At 37.8% G+C, this 24,938-nt stretch overlaps 1 protein-coding gene across 5 annotated transcripts in view; it reads left to right on the forward strand.

The window, feature by feature from the left end:
- Positions 1-22,561, forward strand: part of LOC118768206 (zinc finger protein 239-like) — a 113,136-nt gene extending 90,575 nt beyond the window's left edge. Inside the window, exons 1-4 of one of the 5 annotated variants that reach the window (XM_036514287.1) lie at positions 7,819-8,027; positions 20,946-21,576; positions 21,913-22,240; positions 22,325-22,561. In XM_036514287.1, coding sequence (XP_036370180.1) covers positions 21,300-21,576; positions 21,913-22,240; positions 22,325-22,475 — 756 coding nt within the window. In that variant the 5' untranslated portion in view covers positions 7,819-8,027; positions 20,946-21,299 and the 3' untranslated portion in view covers positions 22,476-22,561. Of the gene's footprint in view, positions 1-7,818; positions 8,028-18,788; positions 18,949-20,945; positions 21,577-21,912; positions 22,241-22,324 lie in introns of those variants that run through there. The other 4 variants (XM_036514285.1, XM_036514288.1, XM_036514289.1 and 1 more) reach the window with 4 other exon arrangements.
- The last annotated feature ends 2,377 nt before the right edge of the window (positions 22,562-24,938 follow it).

A 24,938-nucleotide genomic window follows, 5' to 3' on the forward strand; every position in this document is an offset into this window, starting at 1 on the left:
CCAATACCTTATGAGTAAGATTCGACAGTATTTAAAAGTGATCATTCCCAGTACAGAATTTATACACTATGGTTTTTTTTTTTATCTCATTACGCAAAAAATTCTTATATATATATACATATACATACATATAAAAGTAATCAATTTAATGTCAGATTATAGAGTGATCAATGGTTCTGCATTCACAAAGCATTTGTAGATGCAAAACATTTGGTCACTCTATGACTGGACATCAAATCTATAACTTCAATACATTACTGCCCAATGTTTACACACACACACAAACATATATATATATATAAATTTTACTTTCAATAGGTAGATGTGTGATGTACTTCTGATGACACCCACACACACATATAACTCCATCCCCAACCTCTTGACACCTTCCATACATCGTCTCTTACTTTGTGGGAGTTTTCCTTGCATCTTGTCACCAACATCTTATTTTCATCCCAGATACTCCCACCCACTCTTAGGTAAAAGTATGTTAACTATGTATCTTCTCTATAGCAAAACATTTCTTCCTTGGTGCAAAATCACATCCCAGGCCCTTTATTAAACTCTCTCCTCCCACTTAACGAAGTGAACTGCTTTTTTTGTCTTATTTTTTCATATCTTACAAGTTACTTGGCAACCCCTCACTAGTGCTGGTAGTAAGAAACAAGCACCCAGTGCACACTGCGAAGTCGTCAGCGCTAGGAAGGGCATCCAGCTGTGGAAACAATAGCAAAGTTGACATGTATTGATGAGGAATATGAGGGAGGGAAGGAGAAGGTAGGAAGGAAAGACGAATGGATGGATGGTTGGACGTGTACGTACATAGATAAATAAACACGGACATTCTTAAGTACAGACAAACATGTTTGTATCACTTCGAATTAAACTGCGACCATCCTGAAGTATCAGCTCGAAGGTTCCGTTCAGGAATGGAACACCAGAACTTATTTTTCATTTGGTAGTTATAGTGTTGGAGACTTTCGTTGCAGGAATGTAAACAAACTAACAATGGTTTTCGAACACTTATGGGAGAAACACACACGCGTCTCCATCCCACCTCGCTCCATCATCACTGTCTGACAAGTTTTGTTGGTTTCTTTCCATACCTGACGCTTTGGGGGTTCGGTAACAGGATAGCGTAAAAGAAGCAACAGACATGCAAAGAAGCAGTCAGTTTCTAGTTTTCTATCTTTTGTCATCATCCGGATTGTTTGTTTTTATTACAATTCACATTTTCAGAAAGTAATTATAGCAATAAAAATCATAAAATTTACCACTTGAGTTTTAGCATCAGACAATTGTGGAATAATATAGGTTTTACAACGGTCGGATATTTAGTTCGTTTCGTTAACTTTCCGTGTCGCTTTTCTGAAGTGTCCTTAGCTTATATTTCCCGCGATATCCACTCCTTCGGGTAATTAACGTTAATTCACATTAAACTGGATTTATTTATGATACGAGGTAAGATATAACACATTTCTTTAATAAAAGCCAATGAACCCGGCTACTTGACAGTGAAAGCTTTGAATATTGCTAGTCTGACATCGATATAAATTCTGTACTTCGGTAAACTTCTTTAATTAGGCGAATAAAATCTAAATTGTATTTTATTTGGTATTGCCACGAAAAAGCACCAAATTTTTAATTTCTTTTATTACAGTAAATATTCCTTTTGCTAATTGTCCTCATTCAAAGCCGTCTATTGTTTTATCATAAAATTATCACTTGCTACATATCTCTGCTGTTTTTTCTGACAAAATGATCCACGTTAATAGTTTGAATGTTTTTTCCCGTTGCAATCGTCTTGATTGCTCTCATACATATAATCAATTCATTCCATTTATAGATTGTATATTCTAATTAAAGTGTTTATGTTTGGTTGTTCGCTGGAATTGAGCGGATTAGCAAACGTCGTTTTGTTGTTCCTGTGACTGGTCAGAAGCGTGACAAAGCGACATTGCTTCCACTAATTGAAAAATACATCAAACCTGGCTCAGTTATGTACAGTGATTCTTGGACGGCTTAGGAAGATATACAAACATTAAGTTCTCAGCATTACATGATAAACCACAAAGAAACTTTTGTTGACAGCATACATGCACTCGACGATTTTTAATAGCCTAGTATTCCTTCAAACTATCTACACCTGTACCTGGCCAGGTATTTATTTATCTCTGCTAGAGAAAAATGACTGATGCTGCACCAATTTTTTTTAGCTTGTATTAAATAATTTTGACCTCATAACCCATTAAAATAATTGCTGTATGTTTTTAACTTATCTCTCTGCTTTTATATAATATATTGGGTGTGTGGCCATATATAAATTTATATATATAGAGAGATTTTAAAAGTGTCCCGTTTATATAGTTTTCTAAACTGGCAACCCTATCCAAACATGTCACTTATGAGCCTATACAATTGATGATACAGCATAGAATTCACACTTGATCAATGTATGATAAAAGTTACACATTTCTCCAAACTAATCTACAATAAATGTTTGTTTTGAAGTTATATAATTTGATGGCATTTTTTAATATACAAAATACCTGATATTACAAAAAATAACTCTTAGCACCTTTTCAAACTCCACCAGCCTAATATCAGAAAACAGCACAGCTCCAATGACTTGCGGAAACATTTTTTCATGCTAAGAATTGCTGAAGCATGGAACAAACTGCCGGCATCAGTTGTTAGTTGTTTGAACACTGCATCCTTCAAAACTTCCATGCTTCCTGAGATTCGCCAAAACTACACTTGATTTTCTCCCCTCCATACACACGCAAGCATGTATCTGACTCATACACTGTTCGCTTTCCAGACATTTGTACATTACTGCATATACTTTATACGCACTTTTGAAAAGTTGTTGTGCACCTGAGCACTGTATACAATAATTTCATTATTATTATTATAGATGCTAAGGTGCAGTGAAGAGAGATAAATAAATGGATAAGTTTGTTCATTAAATGCTAACGATGGTGGTTATCTAGTGAATATGTGATGGAGCCATTGAATAGATGGTAACCATGTGAGAGTGAATGTGTGGAAAATATATTTCCCAGTCACTGATAAAATGTTAAAATATAACAATGGTAGGAAATTCTCGACAGAACTGAACAGCAGAGGGTCTTCAGAGACAAAACCCCACTGAGGCAAGTCTTTTGCTCCCTAACTTGTTACATTCTCCCAACTATTTCTAAGTTAGCACTCGCTATCCACTCCACGTTTGACAGCATCTATTTTCTTGTATTTATTGCACATGTACATCTACTATTTTTCGTGTTGACGTTCCTCTAATATTGCTGCACATCTTATGTATCCATAACTTGCACTGGCTACACCTTATCGAGTTTCTTCATATTCCTTTTCCATATTTCAATCAGGGCCATTTCCCTGTAGGATTTGTCCGCTTACTAACTTATTAAGACTTTGGTCTCTGCTAAATTAACTCTAAGGCCCACTAATTGCAGACCCTGCTTACACACCTGAAATTTCTTTTCTCTTGCTGGTATTGATTCAGGTGTAAGATGATCAGCATAGAGGGTCTCACAGGGGCAGCCCAGTATATATGTGTGTGTGTGTGTGTGTGTGTCTGTATTGTGGTTAGTGATTAAATTATAGTGATGTTTATGTTTGATCTGTTCTAAAAGTCATGACACTCATGAACACTAATTTCCTAAATAGATCTGCTCAGTCGGGGGTGACCTAGTGCTAAACAACAGTGACTTATCATGTTTCCTAAGACAGTAGAATGTTATTGTCCAGTATTTTGTAGTTTAGCATTTTACATAATACTTGAAGGTGGACGAGCTGAAGGCTGTGCATATGTGGACATTACACAAGGTTGTATCATATAATTTTAATAACGAAATGAATTTTAAAGACTAATTATTGGGGTAAAAGTTTATATCCACAGTTTATGATTATGAAAATGTAGTTATATTTTCTATTGTTGAATTTCTGCTTTTTAAGTCTTTCCTATATCTTCTACTGTTTCTGTGTCATTTCAGAATATGAGATGTTAGTGGTATAAAGGAGTTTTTAAATCAGATCCATCATGAATATTGATCATCACTTGAAGACTAATGGAAGATATTATAAATAATATATATAACCCTGTTTCTATAACAAATCTCTGGTAAATAACTGAAATATTTCTTTAGAATTATTAGCAACATTTGCTTTATTCCATTGCCAGGAATATTTACAAAAGTATCGGACCTTCTGCTTGAACTTGGAAAAATCTGCAAATGTGTTTGTATTAGCTTCAGATATTCACAAAGATCAGATCAGCTGTAATTATAGCTGTAGAACTTTTTGAATCAACAAAAAAATATATAAAGAAGAAAGAAAAAGTTGATTTTGTGCTTGTGTACTGGAGAACAATAATGAATCGTCAAGAGATGAGAAAAGAAAAAGAATTATCATACCAATGTGATATCTGTAAAAAGTTTATACCTAGAAAGGGAAATCTCACTGTTCACAAACGTATTCATGCAGGAGGAAAGCAATATCATTGTGATATCTGTGGAAAGTCTTTTTTGTGGAAAAGTCACCTTACCAGACACAAATACATTCATACTGGAGAGAAACCATATTCTTGTGATATCTGTGGTAAATCCTTTCCAGTAAAAAGTAATTTAACCTCTCATAAACTTACTCATAATAATGAGAGGCCATATCAGTGTGATATTTGTGGTAAATCATTCTCTAAAAAGAGTGGCCTTACTAAACACAAAACCATTCATTCAGGAGAGAAACCATATCAGTGTGATATTTGTGGTAAATCATTCGCTCATAAGAGTAACCTTACCACTCACAAATACACTCATACAGGAGAAAAAGTATATCAGTGTCATATTTGTGGTAAATCATTCTCTACAAAATGTAATCTTACTAGTCACAAATCCATTCATACAGGAGAGAAACCACATCACTGTGATATTTGTGGTAAATCATTTGCTCATAAGAGTAACCTTACCACTCACAAATACACTCATACAGGAGAGTAAGTATATCAGTGTGATATTTGTGGTAAATCATTCTCTAAGCTGAGTACTGTAACCTCTCATAAATCCATTCATACAAGAGAGAAGCAATATCAATGTAATATCTGTGGTATGGCATTCTCTCATAAAAGGAAATTATCTCAGCATGAAGCCACTCATACAAGAGATAATCCATATCCCTGTGATATATCTGTGTAAATCATTTTTTTCTCAAGGCAGTTTGACCTCTCATAGATACATTCACGCAGCAGAGAAACGATATTCTTGTGAAATATTTGTCTAAAAGTATTGCCCAAAATTTACTGAATCTTGAGTCTGTGTGCCCCAGATTCCTTAATTCTGTTCTCATCACCTTCTTCTAAGTAAAATGCATTTGACCTCATCTATTTTCTGTACATTTCTTGTGTTTATTGCACATGTACATCTACCACACACAAAGACTATTTTCCATGTTGAAAATATGTGGGGGTACATAAATTGTACCCCCACATATACACAAATTACACCAATTGTATTACTTTTTATTGAGCAAATTAATGTTTTACATTTTTCCTCATTTGCATAATTTTTCCTAATTATGATGAGAATCTTTCATTCAAATATTGTTGATTAAAATTCATTTGTTCTGTTTCCATGTAGATATGTTATTATGACACTAATGTATGACATTCCAGACTGGGTGTTTCCTACTGGACATGCTTAGGTATCCCAGCACCTGCATCCTTTGTTGCTACGGCTCCACACCTCCAAGAACAAGCTGGAGGCTTATTACTGTGTTGGGTGGAGTCTGCAATATACTATTCAAAAGCCTTACCCCTTATGGTCCAAACATATTCCATGAGAACCTGTGCAGTTAATGATACTGCACGCTTATTTTTTTGTAAATTCCTGAAATTTGATCTCATTAATTTTGATGAATAAATTTAATAAACTGAAAGGAAAATAAAGTTGTTTTACTCTTCAATTATTTTTCTCTCATTTTATATGCAGACCATCCAAACAAACCTTTTGCTGGTGACACAAACATAAACTATAGAATTTACACAGTTGATCAATGTATGAGAAAGGTAGCATTTCTCCAAACTGAGTTACAATAAATGTTTATTTTGAAGCTATTTAATTTGTTGATCTTATTTAATATACAAGACACAAGGTATTAGCTGTTAAGATGCAGTGATGAGAGATAAACGAATGGATGAGTTTGTACATTAAATGCTAATGATGGTGGTTATCTAATGAAGATATAATGTTAAAACATAACAATGGTAGGAAATTGTTAAGAGTGTTGAACAGTAGAAGGTGTTCAGAGATGAAACCCAGCTGAGGCAAGTGTTTTGGCCCCTAACCTGTTACATTCTATCAACTACTTCTTCATTAACCACTCCCCATCACATTTGACAACATCTACATCCTGTACATTTCTAGTATTTATTCTACATGTACATCTACCACACACATTGACTGTTTTCCACGTTGACTTTCCTTTGATACTGTTGCACCTCGTTTGTGTCCATAGCTTGCACTGAGTGCAAATTATGGAGTTTCCACGTACGCCTTTTCCATATATCAGGCAGGACCATATCCCAGAAGAGATTTGGGTTCTGTCTGCTTTCCAATTTATTAACTCTAAGGCCCACTACTTGCAAACCTTGCTTCCACACATGAAATATCATTCCTCTTTCTGGTATTAATTCAGGATATCACAGGGGCAGCCCAATATATATATATATATTAAAGTAGTTGAGTTGATGTCAGATTATAGAGTGATCAATGGTTCCGCATTCACAAAGCATTTGTAGATGCAAAACATTGGACATTAACTCAATAACTTTAATAAATTAGTGTCCAATACTTACACTCACACGCAAACATATATATATATTCAATTTTCAATAGCTAGATGTGCGATATACTTATTATTATCAGCTGATTAAAAGAAATTCATTCAAAGGACATTTGACCCGGAAGTCAACATCAACTAGGAACCACGTTCAATGCGCATTCGTCTCTCATCTCAGTTTTTTCTAGCGTTGTCATATGAAATTTTTACCCATAATTATGACCCTAGTATCGATCTATTGCATTTCAATCTGTTTTAGGGTTAGGGTTAGGGGAAGGGTATCTTTTTTTCTACATAAATGTAAATAAACCCAATCTATTTCTTAAACGAGGGACATGTTCATACAGCACAGAATGTTTTCACCTCAATAGACGTCATTGATTGGTTGAAATTGCAGAAATTGAAGAGAAAAAAATAACAAATATCTTACAAACAATAGAATTGTCTCAATAAAGCCAAGAGAAAAAGATGTTTTATAAACACATTCTAGCAGTATACGAAGTTTAAACGTGTTTAGTTATGGGGAAATTATTTTAAAAAACTGCCGGTCAAACCGAAAAGATCCAAGAATTTTAACAGCTTCTAACCTTTCAACCGAATCCGCCTTTTTTCCAATAACATTCTGGCTATAGAATCGCAAGTAATTCTTTAACACGAACCGCTGAATATTCATGAGATCACGTGACATTCAACGTCACACTCGTGAAAAGTTCTCGGAAGTAGAATTTTCTGCATGGGGTGTCGCCCTTCCAAGGGAGATAATCTCCTTATCGGAATATATACCTATTTCTTTACTACCCACAAGGGGCTAAACATAGAGGGGACAAACAAGGACAGACATAGGTATTAAGTCGATTACATCGACCCCAGTGCGTAACTGGTGCTTAATTTATCGACCCTGAAAGGATGAAAGGCAAAGTCGACCTCGGCGGAATTTATACCAAAATATAAAGGGATTTAAACGGAGTTACATAACTTACATATTTCCGGTATCTTTACACGCATGCGTAATAAGCGCACTCAATAGTTGCCAATGATACCAGCTTCGGTATCCACTGCGTGAATTCCTCTTTATCAGCTGATAATAATAATCCATTTATAATTCTTTTAATGCATTTCTCAACTGCCATATACACACATATATAAACAACACTTACCTTTTATGAAACATTTGCGTAAGTATTAAACAATGAAAAGATTCAATGTTTTTTTAATACTGGAGACTTTCGGTTTTTGGCGCCTCAATTCGTTGTTCCTCTTCCGTGTTTTATGAACGAGAGATGTCCTTCATTGTGCAGGATTTGGCTGCTATTTCTTGCTACGAGAGACATAGGTTCTTTACGGTTTGAACGGCAGTTTTTAAAAATAATTTCCACGTAACTAAACACTTTTAAACTTCGTATACTGGTAGAATGTGTTTATAAAACATGTTTTTCTCTTGGCTTTCTTGAGAAAATTCTATAGTTTGTAAGATATTTGTTGTTTATTTTTCTTCAATTTCTGCAATTTCAATCAATCACTGACGTCTATTGAGGTGAAAACATTCTATGCCGTATGAACATGTCCCTCGTTTAAGAAACAGATTGGGTTTATTTACATTTCTGAAGAAAAAAAGATACCCTTCCCCCTAATCCTAACCCTAACGGATCTTTTCGGTTTGACCGGCGGTTTTTTAAAAATAATTTCCACGTAACTAAACGCTTTTAAACATCGTATACTGGTAGAATGTGTTTATAAAACATTTTTTTCTCTTGGCTTTATTGAGAAAATTCTATAGTTTGTAAGATATAGCCTCTATATTTTACACTTGTTTTTCTATAATTTCAGAATATCAAATGATAGAAGAAGGATCCTCAATATCTACTATGTTTTAAAGATTAAAGGAAAACCTTACACAAAACAGATGAATAACATTGTTTCTACAAATCTGTGGAAGAATTCCTTTGAAGCATTTACTCTGGAATAATTTCTGAACATCCCTGACTGAAGTGTCAAGAAGATAAGCTTGCGTTCCGATTAAAGTTGGATAAATTTATGGAAGTGTTGCTAAACAAAGGTAACACTGGACAGAAATACAGCAGCAGACGTTTATGTCAAATTTCTAAACATCACAGACTAGTGTGTCAAGAACTGGAGCATATGTGCCACTGGAACTTGGATAAATTTACAGATGTTTTGCTAAACAAAGAGAACAGTAGAAGGAAATAGAGGAGAAGAAGTGTAAGGAATAAAGTATAAAAACAAGAGCAAGAAAAATATATCAACTGGGATTTGAGAGGAAAAGAAATAGGAAAGAGAGAGAAAATTATTGAATTGATTTTCCCCTGATCACATGAGAAAAGAGATGACATCATATGACTGTGATATCTGTACAAAGTCCTTCTCGAAAAAAAAGTATCTAAATGTGCATAAATATATTCATACAGGTGAGAAACCATATCAGTGTGATATCTGTGGTAAATCATTCTCTCAAAATAGTCACTTAAGTGGACATAATCGTACTCATACAGGAGAGAAACCATATCATTGTGATGTCTGTGGTAAATCATTTTCTCGTGAATATAACTCCATTGAACACAAACGTATTCATACAGGAGAGAAGCCATATCATTGTGATACCTGTGGTAAATCGTTCGCCAGAAGTGGTACATTAAGTACACACCAAAGTATTCATACAGGGATACCATATTGTTGTGATATTTGTGGTAAATCGTTTTCTTATAATAATGATCTAAAGAGACACCAACGTATTCATACAGGAGAGAAGCCATATCAGTGTGATATCTGTGGTAGATCATTTTCACAAAGTGGGGACTTGACTGTACACAAACGTTCTCATACGGGAGAGAAACCATTTCGCTGTGATATTTGTGGTAAATCATTCTCTCGAAATAGTTACTTAACAATGCACAAACGCCTTCATACAGGTGAGAAACCGTATCATTGTGATATTTGTGGTAAATCATTTACTGGAAGTACATCGTTAACAGAACACAATCGTATTCATACAGGGGAGATGCCATATCGGTGTGATATCTGTGGTAAATCATTTTCTTGGAGTAGTGCCTTAGCAAGACACAAACCTGTTCATACAGAGAGAAGCCATATCATTGTGATACCTGTGGTAAATCGTTCGCCAGAAGTGGTACATTAAGTACACACCAAAGTATTCATACAGGGATACCATATTGTTGTGATATTTGTGGTAAATCGTTTTCTTATAATAATGATCTAAAGAGACACCAACGTATTCATACAGGAGAGAAGCCATATCAGTGTGATATCTGTGGTAGATCATTTTCACAAAGTGGGGACTTGACTGTACACAAACGTTCTCATACGGGAGAGAAACCATTTCGCTGTGATATTTGTGGTAAATCATTCTCTCGAAATAGTTACTTAACAATGCACAAACGCCTTCATACAGGTGAGAAACCGTATCATTGTGATATTTGTGGTAAATCATTTACTGGAAGTACATCGTTAACAGAACACAATCGTATTCATACAGGGGAGATGCCATATCGGTGTGATATCTGTGGTAAATCATTTTCTTGGAGTAGTGCCTTAGCAAGACACAAACCTGTTCATACAGGAGAGAAACCATATAGTTGTGATGTCTGTGGTAAATCATTCTCTCGAAATAATAGTTTGACAAGACACATACGTATTCATACAGGAGAGAAACCATATCATTGTGACATCTGTGGTATATCATTCTCTCAAAGTTATGACTTAAATATACACAAACGTTTTCATACAGGAGAGAAACCATATCATTGTGACATCTGTGGTATATCATTCTCTCAAAGTTATGACTTAAATATACACAAACGTTTTCATACAGGAGAGAAGCCATATCTTTGTGTTATTTGTGGTAAATCATTCTCTGAAAGAAGTTTGTTAACAAAACACAAACTTATTCATACAGGAGAGAAGCCATATCATTGTAATATCTGTGGTAAATCATTCTATCAAAATAGTTCATTAAGAAAACACGAACATACACATACAGGAGAGAAGCCATATCATTGTAATATCTGTGATAAATCTTTCTCTTATAATAGTCAGTTGACTATTCACAAACGTGTTCATACAGGAGAGAAGCCATATCCTTGTGATATCTGTGGTAAATCATTCTCTCGACATAGTCACCTTACTAGGCACAACCGTGTTCATACAGGAGAGAAACCGTATCATTGTGATATTTGTGGTAAATCATTCTATCAAAATTGTAACTTGACAAAACACAAACACATTCATACATGGGAGGAAGGAGAAGGGCAGTTTCTGTAGTTGAGATTTTTTGTTTCTTTCAATATTCCCCTCCCATTCCTGGGATCGTTTCCTTTTGAACGGCAGATGTCAGCACAATTTCTAGTTAACTAAACACTTTTAAACTTTGTATACTGGTAGAATGTGTTTATAAAACATCTTTTTCTCTTGGCTTTATTGAGAAAATTCTATAGTTTCTAAGATATTTCCACTTTAAAATCGAGCATTTCGGCAATTTTAACCAATCGCTCACCTCCATTTGGGGTGAAAAGATTCTGTGCTGTATGAATATGTCTCTCGTTTAAGAAATAGATTGGGTTTATTTACATTTGTGAAGAAAAAAAGATTCCCTTCCCCCCACCCCTAACCCTAACCTGAAAATAGATTGAAATGCAATAGATCAATACTAGGGTCATAATTATGGGTGACAATTTCATATGACACCGCTACGGAAAATGGGATCTTTTTCTAGCGGTGTCATATGAAATTGTCACCCATAATTATGACCCTAGTATTGATCTATTGCATTTCAATCTGTTTTAGGGTTAGGGGTGGGCGGAAGGGTATCTTTTTTTCTTCGCAAATGTAAATAAACCCAATCTGTTTCTTAAACAAGGGACATATTCATACAGCACGGAATCTTTTCACCCCAAATGGAGGTCAATGGTTGGTGAAAATTGCCGAAATGCTTGAAATTTCAGACGAAATATCTTACAAACTATAGAATTTTCTCAATAAAGCCAAGAGAAAAAGATGTTTTATAAACACATTCTACCAGTATACGAAGTTTAAAAGTGTTTAGTTACGTGGAAATTATTTTTAAAAAACTGCCGTTCAAAAGGAAAAGATCCCATTCCTGTATTTACTTTTCATGATGTAAGAACCTCTTATACCAAACCTCCTCCTCCTGACACCCCTACACATTATTCTTTCGTGAATATCACCTCTTGTAATTACAGCATTTTTACTGTTTATTGTATTTTAAATGCTTCGCTCATTAAAAATGTTACAGAATAACTTACATTATTATTTTTTTTACTCAAGAATATTGTAAATTTGTCAAACATTTACGTAAACAATGACCCCCAAATACAAAACACGTCACAAAGGAAGAACAAAGATATAACAGCACATTTCTCTTTAATTTCTTCTATGGGTTACAAATATTGAAGACTGTATTGAATGACGTAATTATAGATATAGAGTGTTAGAGAAATAGACAGGATGTTCATGGATGGAATGTCTATAATCACATGTCTGCTCAGTCAGAAGTGTCTTGGATCTAAACAACAATGTCAAGTTATATTTCTGGAGAAAGACTAATGTTAGCGTCCACCATTCTGTAGTTTTATTTTAAGACTCTTAAGGAGTGGCTGTGTGGTAAGTAGCTTGCTTACGAACCACATGGTTCCGGGTTCAGTTCCACTGCGTGGCACCTTGGGCAAGTGTCTTCTGCTATAGCCTCAGGCCAACCAAAGCCTTGTGAGTGGATTTGACAGAAACTGAAAGAAGCCTGTCGTATATATGTATATATATATATATATATATATATATATATATATATATATATATATATATATATATGCGTGTTGGTGTGTCTGTTTGTCCCCCTAGCATTGCTTAACAACCGATGCTGGTGTGTTTACGTCCCCGAAACTTAGCGGTTCGGCAAAAGAGACTGATAGAATAAGTACTGGGCTTACAAGGAATACGTCCTGGGGTCGATTTCCTCGACTAAAGGCGGTGCTCCAGCATGGCCACAGTCAAAATGACTGAAACAAGTAAAAAGTAATGTGAAGGTGTCAGTGGAGTTTACAAATATGGAAGATTCACACAACATTCTATGATGTCAATTTTAATAAATTAAAATGTTAAGTTCATCATCATCTTTTAATGTCTGTTGTCCATGCTGGAATGGTTCGATGGTTTGAGGGCGGTGAGCTGGCAGAATCATTAGCACGTCGGGCGAAATGCGTAGCCGTATTTCGTCTGCCGTTACGTTCTCAGTTCAAATTCCGCCGAGGTCAACTTTGCTTTTCGTCCTTTTGGGGTCGATAAAATAAGTACCAGTTGCACACTGGGGTCGATGTAAACGACTTAATCTGTTTGTCCTTGTTTGTTCCCTCTATGTTTAGTCCCTTGTGGGTCGTAAAGAAATAGGTATTTCGTCTGCCGTTACGTTCTGAGTTCAAATTCCGCCGAGGTCGACTTTGCCTTTCGTCCTTTTGGGGTCGATAAAATAAGTACCAGTTGTACACTGGGGTCGATGTAAACGACTTAATCTGTTTGTCCTTGTTTGTTCCCTCTATGTTTAGTCCCTTGTGGGTCGTAAAGAAATAGGTTTGAGCAGAGGTGATAAGGTGGGGAGACGCAGCACACTTCAGTCTGATTTCTTATGACTTCAACAGCTGGATGCCCTTCCTAGTGCCAACCACTCCATAGTGCACAGGAAGCTTTTATGTGGCTCTGCGCTGGCACTTTTATGTGCCACCACACTGTTGCTTTAATGTGGTGGCATGAAGAACGGATACATATACCTTTGCCCACCAGAGGAATGAGTCTAAATACTTATGCTGTGGAGTTTGGGTCTTCTTGAGTAAAGCGAGATGCCAGGCATCTTCGTCTTTATCATATCACCTGAAAGGTTCAGCTTCCTCTTTTCATCATTTCATGTCTGACGTCCATGCTGGAGCGGTTCGATGGTTTGAGCAGGGCTGGCAAACTGCAGAGCTACAGCACCCTCCAGTCTGATTTATGATTTCTTCTTCGTCTTCTTACAGCATTCACCCAGGGTGGGTTGAGCCGGCTTCATTTATCCTCAATGCTGCATCTCTCACAAACGCTGACTAGGCTTGGTGAGTTGAGGCTAACAACCTCCTGATCTCCAGCCACTCCTTATTCCAGTGGCGAACGTCATAGATATGGGGGCCTAGGTTGGGTTCCAGATCAGCCTTGACTGTCATCAGCCAGGTTTTTCATTGTCCACCACATCGCTTTCGCCAACCCTGAAGGGGAGCTGGGGCAATTGCTTTGTAGGTTGGGTTCCAGATCAGCTTTGACTGTCATCAGCCAGGTTTTTCATTGTCCACCACATCGCTTTCGCTAACCCTGAAGAGGAGCTGGGGCAATTGCTTTGTAGGTTGGGTTCCAGATCAGCCTTGACTCTCATCAGCCAGGTTTTTCTTGGTCCACCACATCGCTTTCGCCAACCCTGAAGGGCAGGAGAGTGTGCAACCCCTGGTATCGCGACCGTGGTTGAGACACTAGAATTTACCATGCTACGCCAGACTTCACCGTCCATCATAGCATTATGGAGGTCCTGTTGCTGGATGCCTGTATCCCTGGAGATTACATCAGGGTAGGAGAGTGTGCACCCTCTGGTATCGCGACCGTGGTCAAGACAATGGAATTTACCATGCTACGCCAGACTTCACGGTCCATCATAGCATTACGGAGGTCCTGTTGCTGGATGCCTGTATCCCTGGAGATTACATCACGGTAGGAGAGTGTGCGCCCTCTGGTATCGCAAGCAGATGGCTTCCAGAGGAGAAGAGGAGAAATTGCCTCGTTTTCAGCTCTACAACAATGTCCAAGAAAATGGATTCTTGTACCTTTCACAAGAGATGACACAGGTGGTAATTTCCCATATATTTGTACTTTGGTTGGATGACGCTTCCACGAGAGATTTTGAGCTCTCATAAGGAGGCAAGTGTACGTTCCATCCAACCGCCTCTCAAGCTTCTTTGATAACATCCAGGTTTATGAGCCATATAGTAGAATTGGTTTGACTGTGGCTTTGAAGATTTCAAGTTTGAAGTCTCTACTTATATTTGATGACCAGATCTTATGCTTGTCATTACAGGCTGACCAGGCCATACCCTTTCTAGTCAGAAAATCTTTTCCAGATGATGATATGTATGACCCAAGATATTTGTAATCAGAAACCATATTTAATAGCACGTTGTTGTTGTTGTTGTGACAGAAGAAGCAACCTCAGTATCTACAATGTTTTAAAGACTAAAGGAAAATATCATACAAAACAAACATATAATATTGTTTCTATAAATCTGTGAAAGAATTCGTTTGAAACATTTGCTCTGAAATAATATTATTAGCCAAATTTCTGAACATTGCTGACTAGAATGGCAAGAAAAAGAGCTTGTGTGAAGATAAAGATTGGATAAAGTAGAAATTTATGTAAGCAATAAAGTAAAAAAACGAAGGCAGGAAAAATATATCAACTGGGATTTGAGAGGAAAAGTAAAAGTAATTGATTTCCCCTGAACGCATGAGAAAAGAGATGACATCATATGACTGTGATATCTGTACAAAGTCCTTCTCTCGGAAAAGCAACCTAATTATGCACAAACATACTCATACAGGTGAGAAACTGTATCATTGTGATACCTGTGGTAAATCATTCTCTAAGGATAGTAACTTATCTAGACACAAACATATTCATACAGGTGAGAAACCATTGCACTGTGATATCTGTGGTAAATCATTCTCTGAAAATTGTGACTTAACCAAACACATACGTATTCATACGAGAGAGAAAACTTATCAGTGTGATATCTGTGGTAAATCATTCTCTCAAAATATTCACTTAAGTGGACACAAACGTACTCATACAGGAGAGACACCCCATCATTGTGATATTTGTGGTAAATCATTCTCTCAAAGTAGTGACTTAAGAAAGCACAATCGTATTCATACAGGAGAAGCCATATCAATGTGTTATCTGCGGTAAATAATTCTCTACAAATAGTAACTTCAATAGACACAAACTGATTCATACATGGGTGAAATGAAAAGGGTAGTCTCTAGTTTGTCTAGGGGGACAAACACAGACACACAAACATATACACTCACATACATATATATATACATATATACGACAGGCTTCTTTCAGTTTCTGTCTACCAAATCCACTCATAAGGCATTGGTCGGCCTGGGGCTATAGCAGAAGACACTTGCCCAAGATGCCACGCAATGGGACTGAACCCAGAACCATGTGGTTGATAAGCAAGCTACTTACCACGTTAATATTCCTGTGTTTCATGTAATGTAAATTATGACTAAAATATTTACAAAAATTTCAGAATTTCTTTGTTTTGTTTTTGCAATATTCATCTCCTCCTCCTTTCTTGACCACTCATGTTCTTTCCTTGCCATGGTCTAAGGAACTCTTATACTAAATCTCCTCCCCCTGACCACCCCTACACATTATTCGTTCTTGAATATCGCATCCTGTAATCACAGCATATTTTATTGTTTGTTGTATTTTAAAAGCTTCACTCATTAAATCATCATCAACATCATTTAACATCCGCTTTCCATGCTAGCATGGGTTGGACGATTTGACTGAGGTCTGGAAAACCAGGCTCCAATCTGATCTGGCAGAGTCTCTACAGCTGGATGCCCTTCCTAGCGCCAACCACTCCGAGAGTGTAGTGGGTGCTTTTTATGTGCCACCAGAACTGAGGCCAGGCGAGGTTGGCAATGGCCACGATCCGATGGTACTTTTTACATGCCACCAGCACGGAGGCCAGTCGGGGCGGCGCTGGCAACGGCCAAGTTCGGATGGTTCTCTTACAAGCCACCAGCACTGGTATTACACCTACAATTTCCATTGATTTTGATCGATTTCGATTTATCTCTTATATGAAGTAATTCTGGCCCTAACTCTCATTTGTCCCTTTATCTTTCAGTATATTGCTATCGATATTACACACATTTTATCTCTTCATCATTTAACGTCTGTGTTCCATGCTGGCATGGGTCAGACGGTTTGACAAAAATCCAGTGTGTTGAGGACTGCATCGTTCTTCAGTGTTTTCTATGGCAGGATATCCACTTTACACACTGTATTGTAAAATAATAATAATAAAATTATTGTATACAGTGCTCAGGTGCACCACAACTTGTCAAAAAGTGCGTCTAAAGTCTGGAAAGCAAACAATGTATGAGTCAGATACATGCTTGTGTGTGTATGGAGGGGAGAAAATCAGGTGTAGTGTTGGCGAACCTCAGGAAGTTTTGAAGGATGCAGTGCTCCAACAACTAACAACTGATGCCGGCAGTTTGTTCCATGCTTCAGCAACTCTTAGCGTGAAAAAGTGTTTCCTAAAGTCATGGAAGGAGCTGTGCTGTTTTCTGACTTTGTAAAGATGTCCACGGATGTTAGACAGGTGGAGTTTGAAAAGGGGCTCAGAGTTATTGTTTGTAAGATGGTTAATAATTTTATGGGTGTCTGCCAAGTCAGCTGCAAGACATCGGAGTTTCAATGTATCCATGCCCAGGGATGTAAGGCATTAAGAACATGGCAAATGCCTGATGGAGGGTATTCTCTTCATTGCACGTTCCTGAACGGCTTCCAGACGATTAATATCCTGGGCAAGATAGGGGTTCCAGACCGGTGATGCAAATTCCAGGTGCGGTGTTCTTTACTCATGTCACTGGCACAACTGAGGGCACAATATAGCTCACAAGTAAACAAACCCAGAGAGGGAATATGTTGCCACTACAAGGTAAGTAGGGTTAAGTCTATGAGAGAAGGGTTTTGAAGCAGATCAGATTGTTGTGAAGGAGCTGCATGGCTAATCACATATAGGAGGAAAAGTCGGACTGAACTAGAGGTATCTCTGAGGATGGTTAGCACACCGAGCGAAATGCTTACCGGTATTTTGTCTACTGTTACATTCTGAGTTCAAATTCCACTAAGGTCGACTTGGCCTTTCATCCTTTCGGGGTCGATAAATTAAGTACCAGTAACGCACTGGGGTCGATATGATCGACTTAATCCGTTTATCTGTCCTTGTTTGTCCCCTCTATGTTTAGCCCCTTGTGGGTAGTAAAGAAATAGGTATCCCTGAGTAGAGTAGGCATCGGGGTGGACCTTGAGGCAGTAGGTGGGGGTAGTCATGATCTGCTATTGTGGGTGGAAGGGAGGTTGGCAACACTTGAGGGAAAGGGGTCTGAACTAGAGGTGTCTCTGAGGATATAAGGCATCGGGGTGGACCTTGAGGCAGCAGGTGGGGGTAGTCATGGCCCGCTAGTGTGGGTGGAAGGGAGGTTGGCAACATTTGTAACACTTTAGGGAAAGGGGTCTGAACTAGAGGTGTCTCTGAGGATATAAGGCAGCAGGTGGGGGTAGTCATGGTCCGCTAGTGTGGGTGGAAATGAGGTTGGCAACATTTGTAACACTTGAGGGAAAGCAGTACAACTGTTGGGGAGGATCCAGAGATAGTTGAAGTATGGTGATGATGATAATTATGACCACGGGGAGCACACAACTAAAGCTATGAGAGAGATTTCAATTTGTGAAATTACATGAAGAATTAAAGAGAAAAGATAAGGCTGAGAGAGAGAGATTAGGAAGTTATTATTCGATGAAACAATTTAAATAATTAGTTTACGAAAGTAAATATTAGCAATAATTCACGTTAGATGAGTGAATGAAGAGGTTGGCGTCAAGAAAGGTTATTAAACTATAAACAACTCTTTAATAAAACGGGGCCCACGATGAATGGATTAATTGTTGCTGTGGATCGAACTTACAAACCAACAGGATTCTACCGTTTGTTAAAGGGAGATAATTAGTCTTGAAGTCTTATTTCAGGAGACGAGAGACGCATGCGCATTGAACGTGGTTTCTTCATGACGTTGACTTCCGGGTCAAATGTACCGTTGAATGAATTTCTTTTAATCAGCTGATAATAATAATACGTTTATAATACTTAAAATACGTATTTATAATGCATTTCTCAACTGCCATATACACACATATATAAACAACACTGTCCTTTATGAAACATTTGCGTAAGTATTAAACAATGAAAAGATTCAATGTTTTTTAATTCGGGAGACTTTCGGTTTTTGGCGCCTCAATTCTTGGTCTTTTCTGTGTTTTATGAATGAGAGATGTCCTTGATTTGTGCGGGATTTGGCTGCTATTTCTAACAACAGACAATAGATTCTATCATTTGTACGATATTTTGTTGATATTTCCAGCTTTGAAAGAAAGATGACCATGATTTGTGCGGGATTTGGCTGCTGTTTCTAACTATTGAAGAGATATATCTTTGATTTTTGCGGGATTTGGCTGCTATTTCTAGCTATGGAAGCTATATATCTTTGATTTATGCGGGATTTGGCTGTTATTTTTGGCAACGTAAAAGAAATTCTATGATTTGTGCGATATTAGGTTGATATTTCTAGGTGTGAAAGAAAACTATTTTTGATTTGTGCGGGATTTGGCTGCTATTTTTAACTATGGAAGAGCGTTGACTATGAGTTGTGTTGGATTTGGCTGCTATTTCTAGCTATGATTTCTGTGAGATTTGACTGCTATTTCTAACTATGAAAGAGAGATGACTATGAATTTTGTGGGATTTGGCAGCTATTTCTAGCTATGGAAGAGATATATCTTTGATTTGGTCGGCATATGGCTACTATTTCTAGCTATGGGAGAGAGTTGTCCTTGATTTGTGTGGAATTTGGCTGCTATTTCTAACTATGGAAGAGCGATGACTGAATTGTGTGGGATTTGGCTGCTATTTCTAGCTATGAAAGAGATATATATTTGATTTGTGTGGGTTTGGTGTCTGTTTCTATCTGTGGAAACTACCTTCTACGCTTTCCATCGTTGCCAAATTCGGGCAAGGAAGAATTCCATGTTTCATTTTGTACTGAAAAGACAAAGTGGAGACAAGAATTGCAATGGTGATTTGTGTTCTAAAGGGGTGAGGAACAACATTCCAAAATCATGGATAGCTGTGTACCCCCACCCCGAATTTATTGTCTCATAACTTCCAGAATATAGATACATTTTACTAAAACGTTCAACAAATAATCTCTTGGATCCTGTAGGTTGGGTGTACCTAAAGATTTGTTGGAGAAAATTCTTTCGAGGAGATTGGCAGAGGAGTTTTGGTAAATTGACACAACCTGACATCTGCCCCTTTATAACTTTGAGGAGAATACCTTTGAAACCGTTTAGATTATGATTATTGGGTTGGTGCATAATTATTTAACCAAAACATCTTTAAATGGCGGTCTGACTGTCTGCCAAACAAATGGGAAGTAGTAATTGAAAGAAACACAGAGCATCTCAAAATAAATACAGTAACGAAAGGGTTAATACAGTCTATGGGGATTGGACATTAAGCATAAGCCAGTGTGAGCAGTGGTTGCAGAAATTGCAAGCCAGAAACTACAGGCTAGAAGACGAGCCTTGTCCTGGAAGATCTGTAGAGCTCAATGAGGACAATGTACAAATTCTGGTGGAACAAAATTCAATCCTAACTGTTGAAGAACTGTCAGAGATGCTTGGATTTGGTCATTCAACCATTCATCGACATCTGAGAGAACAATACTGGAGGAGTATTTTTCATCACGGACAAGTGAATTTTGGAAGAGTGCTCTGCACGTTTTCTGCAGAGATGGAAGAGCATTGTAGAAAATGAAGGAGAGTATATTTTAGATTAAAAAAGAAATTTGTTTATTTTAATTATGAAAAATTAAAGAGGCATTATTTATGAGACATAGGCAGAAACAGATCTGCGCGCACAGCACACGGATTCACACCCATACACAGACATAAACTTATACACACACAGATGTATATATAGATGTTTGTGTGTGTATGTAAACTGTATAGATATGTCTGCTTTACACAAGATTTTCTGATGTAAATTTTAATAAATTAAAATATTCAGTTGTTGAATGTTTATTTCTATAATTAATCTCAGCAGAAACGAATCTGTATTTTTTACATAGCCTCTAAACCTTACACTGTTGTTTCTCTATAATTTCAGAACATCAACTGACATTGACGTAACAGAAGAAACATCCTCAATATTTACCATTTTTTAAAGACTAAAGCAAAATATTATGCAGAACAGATGTATAACATTGTTTGTAGAAATCTGTTGTAGAATTCCTGTGAAACATTTGCTCTGAAATAATACTATTAGCCAGGACTCAGAACAACACTGACTGGAGTATCAAGAAGAGGGGCTTCTGTGCTGGTGAAACTTGGATAAATTTATGTAATTGCTGCTAGAAAAAGGTAACAGTGGACAGAAATACAGGAGCAGGAGTATTTGTAAGGAATTAAGTATAAGAATAAAATAGGAAAAATATTTTAACTGGGATTTGAGAGGAAAATAATGGAAAAGAGTGAGAAACTTCAAGAATTGGTTACCTCTGAACAAATTATAAAAGAAAAGAAAAATTTGTCTTATGACTGTGACATCTGTAAAAAGGTCTTCTCTCTCAAAGGTAACCTAATTTCGCACAAGTGTATTCATGCAGGAGAGAAACCATTGCACTGTGATATCTGTGGTAGATCTTTCACTTACAATAGTGAGATAATTAGACACAAACTCAGTCATACTGGAGAGAAACCGTATCATTGTGATATATGTGGTCAATCATTCTCTCAAAGTATTAACTTGACTGTTCACAATCGTATTCATACGAGGGAGAAACCGTATAGTTGTGATATTTGTGGTAAATCATTCTCTCAAAATTATGCTTTGAAGCGACACGAACGTATTCATACAGGAGAGAAACCATATTGCTGTGAGATTTGTGGTAAATCATTTTCTGAAAGTTTCAATTTATCTGCACACAAACATATTCATACAGGTGAGAAACCATATCATTGTGATATCTGTGGTAAATCATTCTCTATAAGTAGTGACTTACCAAGACACAAACGTATTCATACGGGAGAGAAGCCATATCGTTGTGATATCTGTGGTAAATTATTCTCTCAAAACAGTACCTTAACTGCACACAAACGCATTCACACAGGAGAGAAACCCTATCATTGTGAAATTTGTGGTGATACATTCTCTGTAAGTAATTCACTAACACAACATAAACGTATTCATCATACAGGGGAGAGGCCATATCACTGTGATATCTGTGGTAAATCATTCTCTCAAAATTATGCCTTAACACAACACAAACGTATTCATTCTGGGGAGAAGCCGTATCACTGTGATATTTGTGGTAAATCATTCTTTAATGGCAGTTCGTTAACACAACACAAACGTATTCATACAGGAGAGAAGCCATATCGTTGTGATATCTGTGGTAAATCATTTTCTCACAGTAGTCACTTAGCAAGACACAAACATATTCATACAGGAGAGAAACCCTATCATTGTGATATTTGTGATAATACATTCTCTGTAAGTAGTTCACTAACACAACACAAACGTGTTCATACAGGAGAGAAGCCATATCATTGTGATATCTGTGGTAAATCATTCTCTCAGAATAGTCACTTAGCAAGACACAAACATATTCATACAGGGGTGAAAGGAAAAGGGTAGTCCCTATAGTTTCCTGTTTGCTATATTTGTTTAATATTCCTGTGTTTTATGCAATGGAAATTATGATTAAAATATTTCCCAAAATTTCAGTTGTTTGTTTTGTTTTTGCAATATTCACCTCCCACTCCATCCTTGACCACTCATGCAGTTTCCTTTCCATGGTGTAAGGACCTCTTATACCAAATCTCCTCCTCCTGACACCCCTACACATTATTCTTTCTTGATTAGATTAGTGCTTCATCATAGTTTAGCAACCATTATATCAGCCTATGCTCCTCAGTCGGGGCTACCCGATGGACAGAAAGACCGATTCTATGACACTCTACTGCAGACTACCTCGTTGACGAACGACAGAGACCTTATCTTTGTGGCTGGTGACTTCAATGGTCACGTTGGACGACATGCTGGGGGTTTCCATGGCGTACATGGAGGCTATGGCTATGGCCACCGAAAGGAAGAGGGAACCAGGCTGCTGGAGTTCTGCGATGCAAATAATCTTATGATTTGCAACACTAACTTCAGGAAACCTACCAGCCACCTAGTCACTTACCGATCAGGCCAACATACCAGCCAAATTGACTACATCCTTGCAAGGCAAAGGGAGAGATGGCTGCTTATAAATGCCAAAACCTTCCCAGGAGAAGAATGTACCCCACAACATAGACTGGTAGTTAGTGACTTTAAAATCAGGACTAGGAGGACAACCAGAAGACAACCAATATGGAGAAGAAGGATCTGGAAGCTTAAAGATCCTGCAAATGGACAGAGATTCAGAGACATATTACTTGAAGCTTCTGACGAAGTAGAAGGGGATAGAGCATCACAGGGGGTAGAAGACAGCTGGACGTTTCTAAGGGACAACCTGCTGAGAGCCACTGACCAGATCTGTGGCTGGTGCAAAGTCCCCTCTCGACCTAGAATAACGTGGTGGTGGAACAATATTGTAGACAGGGCTATTAGAGAAAAGAGACAGGCTTGGAAGGTCAGGAAAAATGGGGGTAGCAGGGAATTGTATCAGACTGCCAAAAGAGAAGCTAAGAGATAGGTTTATTTAGCCAGAGGGGAAGCAGATAAGAAAAAATTTGCCAATGTTCTGCGCCGTGAGGACCAAAGACTGGAGGTGTTTCGCGTTGCAAGACAGTGTGTGAGAGAGAATTGTGATGTGGTAGGAGAGAAGTGTGTTCGCATGGAAGATGGTTCACTTGCGCTAAATGAGGATGCAAAAAGAGAGGTTTGGAGATGCCACTATGAAAGTTTGCTGAATAAAGAAAATGAATGGGATAAAGAGAGTCTGCCGAATGTTGACCCAACAGAGGGACCAGCTATCCGAGTTGATAGTTCCGTGGTAGCTAAGGCAATTAGAAGCATGAAGACAGGAAAAGCCCCAGGCCCATCAGGAATCACTGCAGAGATGCTCAAAATGTCTGGTAGTGTCGGCTATAGCCTAGTCACCCATATAATTAATCAGGTGATACACAAAGGAGTCATACCCAATGACTGGTGTAGCAGCATAATAGTCAACTGCTACAAAGTAAAGGTGACGCCCTAGATACAAATAACTACAGAGGTATCAAGCTGTTGGATCAGGTGATGAAGGTTACAGAGAGGGTCATAGCCCAACTAATTAGAGAGAGAGTTAGTTTAGATGAGATGCAGTTTGGGTTTGTGCCAGGGAAAAGTACTACTGATGCTATATTCCTGGTAAGGCAGCTGCAGGAGAAATACCTAGCCAAAGATAAGCCCCTGTACCTGGCTTTTGTTGACATGGAGAAAGCCTTCGACAGGGTCCCCCGATCCCTTATCTGGTGGGCAATGAGGAAACTAGGGATAGATGAATGGTTAGTGAGAGCTGTGCGGGCCATGTATAGGGACGCTGCTAGTAGGGTGAGGGTTGGAAACAAGTACAGTGAAGAATTCCGGGTAGAGGTAGGGGTCCACCAAGGCTCAGTACTCAGCCCCCTCCTATTTATCATAGTCCTCCAGGCAATAACGGAGGAATTCAAGACAGGATGCCCTTGGGAGTTCCTCTATGCTGATGACCTTACTCTAATTGCTGAGTCGCTATCAGAACTGGAGGAGAAGTTTCAGGTGTGGAAACAAGGATTAGAATTGAAGGGTCTCAGAGTCAATCTAGCTAAAACCAAAGTCGTAATCAGTAGGAAGGTAGACAAATCACAAACGCCTTCAGGTAGATGGCCCTGCTCGATCTGTAGAAAAGGTGTAGGTAGAAACTCTATAGGATGCACCAAGTGTAAGCTATGGACACATAAGAGGTGCAGCAATGTCAAAGGAAGGCTAACTAGGAAGATGGTTTTTGTATGTGGCAGATGCTCAGGAACAATAAACACTGAAAATGCTCCGTCACTTTCCAGGGAGAAAAACTAGAAATAGTTGATAGTTTCCGTTACCTAGGTGACCAAGTCAGCAGCGGGGGCGGGTGTGCTGAAAGTGTAACTGCTAGAG

The sequence above is a fragment of the Octopus sinensis genome, linkage group LG27 (assembly GCF_006345805.1).
Source record: "Octopus sinensis linkage group LG27, ASM634580v1, whole genome shotgun sequence".
Taxonomy (NCBI): Eukaryota; Metazoa; Mollusca; class Cephalopoda; order Octopoda; family Octopodidae; genus Octopus; species Octopus sinensis.